Genomic DNA, 8267 nt, shown 5'->3' on the forward strand with positions numbered 1-8267 from the left:
GTGGGCAGCTCAGCTCAGCATCGAACCGCTGTTGCTCAGAGCTCAAACTCTTGAGCAAGCTCTTAACCAACTGAGCCACTCGGCCGGCCCCCTATTGTGATTCTTATACCATCCAGTCCCTGCTGACCTCTCTGGGGTTGTCTCGCCTCCTCTTGGTTTTAGGTATCTTTCAGGTGCCAAGTTCTCTGACACTCAGGCCATTTCGTGTGCTGCCCCTTGTCTGAGAGCCCCTGTCCTTCACTCCCCACCGCCCTGTTCATCCTTCAGGGAGCTGTCATGTCCCCAGGAAAGCCTTCCCTCCTTCAGCCAGGCTCTCCTGCTCTGTGGCTCACAGCATCCATGTTCCAGCCCAGAACCCCACGAGCGTGATCATTGCTGGATCTTCAGTGCCCAAAGTGGTAAAGTAACTTTACTGGTGATAAATATCTGTTGAAATAATGAATAAAGAACAATAGACGCGACTACAAAATGGAGTTAATTAAAGGATAAGTCAGATCATGACACTCCTACGCTCATCATGCCGTGGCATGTCGCTGTAGGGAAGACAAGTCATTCCAGTGGCTACGAGGCCTGGTGAGGTCTAACCCCACGGCCTGATCTCTTACTTCATGTCTTCTTGCTCACTGCCCTCTAGCCTCTTGCTGTTTCTTGGATGGGCAAGGCACAGACCTGCCCTAGGACCTTTGCATGGGTTATTCCATCTTCCAGAACATATTTAATTGTTCCTTAGACTTCCGTATCTCCTTCTCTAGGTCTTTAATTCAAATGTCACTTCGGTGAGATTAGCCTTGACTCCCTTCCCCATTTAAATGCTTTATTTTCCTCCATAGCTCTATTACCAGCCAGCATTTATGCTTCGCTTACTTTTGTTCATTTTTTTTTTTCTCCCCTGGAATCTGAAGCATATATTAGTAAGGGTATTGTCTGTTTTGTTCATTGCTGGAACTCCAGCACTTAGAATAATGCCTGGCACATCGTAGGCATTCAGAAAATATTTATCGATTGAATTAAATTAAATTGAACAATAACACCTATTCTGTTTTCAGTCCCTGCAACAATGTAGGAGAAGGTAAGAAGTGTTGTACAAATCAAGATTACAGAAGCTTCTTGAGGCCAGTGGCTTCATGTTGTTCTCTTTGTCTTTCCATAGAATTTATTCCTATGGTTGGGTTTTCAAGAGCTGCTCAAATCATACTGGTGGTTGTTATCCTTGACATTCTAATGCTGAATTTCTCCAAGGATTTTGGGCATCTGGCCAGGTTTATTTGCATGATCAGATTGGAATAGTGGCTTGTAGACCAAACATTTTGCCTGACAAAACAGGAATTTTAGAAACAAGTTGGTTCCCTTTCATGCAAATGACAAACCTGTTGGCTTCAGCTAAGGGTCATTTGCTTACATGCATGATTTTATTTTTAGGACTTGCCAAGCAAAGGAGCTCTTTGTGATTTGAAATGCCTTTTTGGCCTTTAACTTGGGTCAGAAGAATTCTGCACTTCTGCGCAGACTAGTGAGTAATAGGATCCGCCTTAGCAACTTTTTCTTCAGTCTGAGCCTCAGCCTTCGGGAGGGGAGGGATGTTCTCCTAAGGAACCCATTCCTTCGAAATTGTTTTTCGATGCTTGAAAAATTTACTCTGGTCTGCCTTCTGTCAATGGTTCAAACACTTATCTTTTCAACTCAACTGTTTATAATAGTTTCCCTAACCAACTTCCCAGCCTTCTCTCTCTCTCAAAAAGCCTAGTATCACCACCATTTGAAAAAAAATCAGTTTGGGTAAAATTCAAAGCATAGCATCACTCGCTGTGTACAGTTTTAAAAACCAGATTACTTCTTGTGTGATCTAACTTTATTTTTCAAAAAAGTTTTTTCTATCATGTCAGTGTCATTATCATGGGACTCAGAATTAACAATGTGTGATGGCAGCCAATATCCTTCCTCATTTTAACAAAATTTTTCAAATATACAAAAATGAAAGAAATGTACAGTAGAAACCCACAACCTAAGACTCTACAACTGACAGTTTGCTTTATTTGTTCTATGACATGTCAATCCATGTCTCTGTTTTCTCCATTCATCAATCTACCTTTTTTATGCATAAAAAAAGATTTAATCCTTACATGATGTAGCATATCATTAACTAGAGTTCAATACTGGTCACCAAACCAATTGTTTCCTTCTTTTTTATCTATAACATTGAATTACTTTCTTTATTTACTACCCGTCCCCTCAGCTGAAGATAAGGTCAACGACGGGAGCGTCACTCATGCTTGTCTAATCACTAGTATATCCTTCACCCCTAAATTGTTGTCTGGCTCATAGTAAGTGCCCAATAAATGTGCTGATGTTGAATGGATGATGGTATTTAGAAACCTATGATGTTAGAATGTTAAAAGTCTGTGTCACTTGTTTGTTTTCCTTTTCCCAACATCAACTTTATGACCCAAATAAAAAGATATGTTAATTTAGCAATTCAATAAACATTTATTAAACATCTGTAATATACCAGTCCTTATCTAAGTTCTGGATTAAGTAATGAGCTGCCTTGGCTAATGATTAACCCCATTAAAAAATGGGCTTTGGTTTTGGAGCTTTTGTGCAAAGAGCATGATGCTGGAAGCAGTTTAGGCATAGCCTCTGCTATGATAATGAAGATCTACCTACAAAGCCATCACACCATTAGTTAAGCATTCCTCATTGACTTAATCAATCATGCATTCAAAAAATATTTGCTGAATTCCTATGTTTTGGGCTCTGTGAAGTCACATGGCTTCGTCTTCAAAAAATGTAGTCCCTTAGGGGAGATAGTGATGCGTGATGAGGGCTCTAAATCTTCATGGTCTAAGAGGAGGGGTACTTATCTCAGTCTTACGGAGTTAGGGAATCCCTCAGCTGGGAGGTGATGGGGGCTAAGATTTAAATGGGGGAAGAAGTGATAGATGTGCCGGACGTATGTCTGCATGAGGAGATAAAAAAACATGGTATTGAAAACCCCAAGTAGGTCATCATGGCACAGAGGTATCAATGTGAGGGTGTCCCGAAATGAAGATGGAATGATATGTATGTTGGCCCCTGCTTCCTCCTAAAGGAGTTGAAGCTTTTCAGCAGGAAACTGCCACAGTCACGTATTTGTTCCGAAGAATACTTTGTCAAGCAACAGAGGATAGATTGGAGGTAGAGAGCGGAGAGAAAGGGAGGAAGGGGCAAGGCTGAAGGTACTGAGACCACCTGGAAATGCACTGCCGAGTTTACGCGGGTGTCACGATCTATGATATCAGTTGATATAGGTAGTCAGGAATTGGGAACATCCTAAATGTCTTGTGTTAGAGTTGATGAGGTTGGATTTCTGTCACATTGACTTGATTACAGGGTTTGTTGGCTCTTGTCACTGGGGATTCTTAAATCCCTCTTTAGGCAGAGCTGGCTTCAGGGCTTAGAGGGTACCTTACCTTTACTCTCTTCGTATCTTGGCTTTGTATTTCTCTGGATTGGCATTATCAGGCAGACTCTCTTCACATGGGCACACAGATGACATCTGCAGCTCGACTGCCACCCTGCCAGCTTGGTGACTGTAGCAGAAAGACATTAACTTCAAAAGTACCTCTGACTAGTCCTGGGCCAACTGATTGGCGGGACTGGGATCATAAATCTACCTTTCAACTGAGTCTTGGTCAGGTAGCGTGCTCTGGATTATGTGCCTATCCTTGGAGGCATGGGGAGTGGGGGCGGGGTTGTCCAGGGGTCATGACTGACATCAGTCCAACCACCTTTAAGGGACAGATTGCATGGCCTGGAGAGGAAGGGCGGTTAGTTCCACAGAGTAATGCTGGCAGCCCAGAATGGGGCATTCCAGCTGGTGCAATGAGCTCAGGCAGTGAAGTATTGTGCTGCTTGAACAGCAGTGATGAGCTGTGGTTATCAACCCAGAAAGATACGTGTGGCACGTTGTGTAAGTGAAAGAAGTTCCCAAAAGAGTAGGTATAGTAGGAGCCAATTTTGTTTGAGGATAAAAAAGATCCCTAAGTCTAGGGGGAAAAAACCCCATTAATAGTGGTTATTTCTAGGTGGTAAAATGACGGATGACATCTTTATTTTCCTTATGTCTTTCTTTATTCTCTGAGAAAAGTTTCAATAGAAAAGATCACCTAGGATCTTTTTCTATTATAATCAGGAAAACCAAAAAAACAAAAACAAAAAAAACTTGTTTCTATTTAGGGAACAGAAAATTTTGTCCATTGCAGAAGTCTTGATAAGAATTGATGAAGCCAGAACTAAGAAAGGTGAAGCGAGGAGGAAGGAGTTGAGGTATTTTTGAGAAGCTGACAGTCTCAGGATTTGGTGAGAGACTAGCTGAGGGAGAAGCCCAGGCTGGCTCTGGGGTTTCTGCCCTTTGGTGACCTGGTGGCAGCAGGGACCCAACACTGTAGGACCCAGCTGTAGTTAAAAGCCAGCAGACAACCTGTTAAAACAAATATTTGCACTAAGAGATGTTTAGGACTTAACGGTGGAAACACAGACCTCAGAGATTTATGCAGAAGGGTCCATTTGACTGAATGGACTGAATGGACTGAAATTTTGAATTACATTTTAAAAGAGGGTAGATATAACTGCTGGGTAGATATAACATATACCTCATTTATTAAGTATTTGGCAAGCTCTATGAGGGCCGAAACTCATCTTTATGTTGTAACCCCTCAGTATCTAGCATGTAACCTGGTTTGTAGAGTGCTCTAAAATGTTTGTCATTGAATTATTGAAGCTAAGCTACTTTTGCAAATAGGCATTTCCAGAGTGCTTAATGTAATGCTTTTCTTTTAATAAAAGTATTTGTCTTACATTATTTTAAGACCATTGTTAATGTTTAGCAAATCCCCTCTAGTTTGTAGCATGTAAAAAAAAAAATCAGTTTTGTCTCCCATATACGTATAGCATAAGTTGTTCAAGAAACTGAGGTAATACCATATATTTTTTTTCACCCGGGTCTTTCCTTTGTATTTTGGTCTACCTTATAACATTTCCTCCTGAAGTATGTTTACTGCTGTAGTTCACAGAGCACAGAAAATAAATTATTTGGACTATGAGGCTTTATTTTTGAAGTGCTTTAAGGAGCATGGGCTCTGGAACCAGCTGGTCTAGCTCTGAATCCTAATGCTGTAGCGTGTAGACATGGGTGGTTTAAGTAACTCTCTGTGTATGTTTTTCCATCCCTACAAACATATTATCAGGTTGTCATGAAGATAAAATGAAACATTCACTGTAAAGCACTTAGCACAGAACTCAGCACATAGTCAGAACTCAAGTATCAGCCATTTTTTAAAGACACCTTTGTTTGTCTCCTGGGATGGAGTGATTTCCAGAAGTACAGGATTTCCTGTGTCCCATTTATGATGGAATTTATGTGATTTACCTTGAAATGTAAATACCTTCTTTTTGAAACCCTCCTGATACCACTAAAGTCTGTGTTCCCCCATCTTACATCGGAGCAAAAGACAGCTTGGTGTAAGGGTAGGTCTCCACAGAAAGGTCATTTCAGATAGTGACAGCCTGTACTTGCGGATTTTGTTTTTTCATAAGCAGTTTTAGGATATTGCCAAGCAGCTACACAGCTGCTGGCTGGCTCCTTGGAAGTAAACGCAGGCCCTTCAAATCACCTGTTGGGCGAGTCGCAGCTGAGTGACTCCTGAGTGACTCCTCATGTTGCCGACACTCAGTGTCCTGTGACAGGTTCAGTGTTACCAGGAAGAAGCCTGGAGGGTCTGACCAGCGCTCATGAAATATGGCGGTACCATTTGTAAGCACTGCCGGTATTTCTTCCTCAGTCTCATCTGAGGCCCTTAAACTGAACTTGCAGCTTGTCAAGTCTCAAGCTAACATCTCCAGACAAGAGAGAGGAGTTGAAATAAAGTGTTCGGATGAAAACTTAGACAGAGGTAGAGCTCGTATGTTTAATTCATTCTTCCTACAGTGTCAAAGTTGACTGAGTACCAGATTATAGTCATGATGCAGCAAAAGCCTGCCACTTCTCACAAGTTTTTGAAAAGATTATTTACTCCCCCTCCTTCTCACATTTCAAATATAAACTAGGAGAATCTGACACAAAAAAATATATACATATATAGGTATTTTTTCTTTTGTGAGTTTAACGATCATTTTATTTTTTACTACACCTGTGTGTATTATAACATGAAAATAAGACCTATTAAGTGTTGTAGATGCTAGATTATTTCTTTTTTTTTTTAAGTGCCCACATAGGAACTAGATTGCTGAATTGCAGAGACAGATATCAAAGCATGAAGCTTTAGTCACCACGTACATTTTCTGAAGATAGAAAACACGACCTCAAAAATGTCGGATCCTATTTCAAAATTTTTACAATTAACCAACTTTTACAAAGGAATATTTAAAGCTGCCTTGTTGACATTTAGAATGCAGGCAGGCTTCCCCCTCCAACCCACCCGCCCAATCCCATATGTCTTAAAATCTTCTCCCCCACCCCAGCTCCTCAGAAAATTTAAAAAAAAGAAGCCATGCTTGCCTCTTGTTGGCAGTAGAATTTATTCAGTAATTTACTTTCCAGCCAAGTGCAGCCAATGCCATTGCCTCTGGGCACTTGTTCAAAAATGTAGAAATGAAATAACAGATTGACGAGACCTAACACAACTCCCCAGTCACAACCCTATTATCTCCTCGTTCTGTCACCCCCATCAGGCAAAAAGCCCGGGAGACTGGATGGTGATAACACAGTATTTACGCAGCTCGTTCATCTCCACAGTTCAGGGCTTTCTGCCAGTGTCCCCTCCTTGTCTTCACTCGGGGTGTTGGAGAGCAGGGCCTGGGGTTTCAGATTCCTAGGCCTCTGGCAGGCCCGCCTCTGCCCGTCTCAAAGGGCTTTTGTGCTGGCTTCTTGCCTGGGAAAGGGCTTCCGAGTCCTGAGAAAACCAGAACCACACAAAGGGGCCAGCTTCCTTCGTTTGTTGACCACCCACCTGTGAATGAATATGGTTGTGTTGAATGAATATGCACTGTGTGGATTTTACTGAATGTCAAGTAGCTCTTTATGTAAGCTATTTATAGCTGTTCTGTTCAGGTCAGAGCCAAGTTGAACGGTGGCTCCTTTTGATATTGTGGGGTCATCTGAAGGGTCTTAGTCCGAAAAACAGATTTCTCTGGACAGAATGAATGTATAAGAGAGGAGGGCCTCTTTTTCATCAAGAGAGAATTGTTTTCTGATTGTTGCCTTCTGGTGAAATGTCTATTAAAATTATAGGCCCAAGAGACAAGTGTTTGATGAGGGTATGGGGTTGCTTCCCCTCTTGGTCAAGTGTTAAAATAGAGACGTTTTAGAACTCAGATGATGAGAGGTCCAGAGAAAAACACCTTTTCTCTTCCAGAATAGTCATTCTGTAGACTTGCACCGTTCTTTGCAGTGGATGGCTTTTTTGGGGTGGGTACATCCCAGTGAACTTCATGTTTCATTCTTTCTTCATTGCACCCATCAATTCAATATAGCCCCCTAATTACACCTTTCATTAGCAATTCTTAGAAGAGGTACATGGTTGGGGTGATGTTGCTTGGTTTTGCCTCCAAATCCCCTTTTACCCATGGGGAAGGGGGAGGGGGCGAAAACAGCTGGAGTCAGATCAGATTATATGAGGCTCACCCACAGCGCCCCTGCCCCTATTGAGGATCATTGATTCAGCCCTGCTCTCTACAAATTTCTGGTTATTTGTAGGCAAAACACAGATGAGGGCATTCCTGTCAGGAAACGGTAGCCTTGTTCTGTCTGAGGAAGGAAGACAGCCATAGATGAATGCTTTTCAGACAGATGTATTTCCCACTTGGAAAAAAAAAAAAGTAGGATTTGGCTCAGGATTTGGTTCGGGTGAATCCATCCTGAAGAGAAGTATTCTCATGTGAAGGTTTTGCTGGGCATATGTGGGAGCAGGCCATCAATACCTCGCCCTTCCCAGGTAGGAAAGAAGGGTAAAATGAAAACACCTAATCATGTGCGAGATGGCTTGTATTAACTTGGTAATTGTTTCTCCTTGCTGATGAAATCCTAACTGCCCTGCCCTTCCCTTTCCACATCAGCTCATACCCCAGACAACAGCTTCCTGGGGTTTGTGGTGGAGCAGCACCTGAACTCCAGCGACATCCATCACATTAACGAAATCAAGAGGCAGAACCAGTCCCTTGTGTATGGCAAAGTGGATAGCTTCTGGAAGGTGAGTCAGTCTGTGTGCGTGCGTCTCTCTCTCTCTCTCTCT

The 8267-nt window shown here is 42.2% G+C and overlaps 1 protein-coding gene across 1 annotated transcript in view; it reads left to right on the forward strand.

The window, feature by feature from the left end:
- Window positions 1-8267, forward strand: part of MGAT5 (alpha-1,6-mannosylglycoprotein 6-beta-N-acetylglucosaminyltransferase) — a gene marked incomplete at its 5' end in the record, with an annotated part of 155300 nt that overhangs the window by 59984 nt on the left and 87049 nt on the right. The window contains one exon of the mRNA XM_019629448.1: window positions 8092-8225. Within this exon, the coding sequence (XP_019484993.1) occupies window positions 8092-8225 (134 nt within the window). The remainder of the gene's footprint in view (window positions 1-8091; window positions 8226-8267) is intronic.

This window comes from Hipposideros armiger, unplaced genomic scaffold (genome assembly GCF_001890085.2).
Source record: "Hipposideros armiger isolate ML-2016 unplaced genomic scaffold, ASM189008v1 scaffold_856, whole genome shotgun sequence".
Taxonomy (NCBI): Eukaryota; Metazoa; Chordata; class Mammalia; order Chiroptera; family Hipposideridae; genus Hipposideros; species Hipposideros armiger.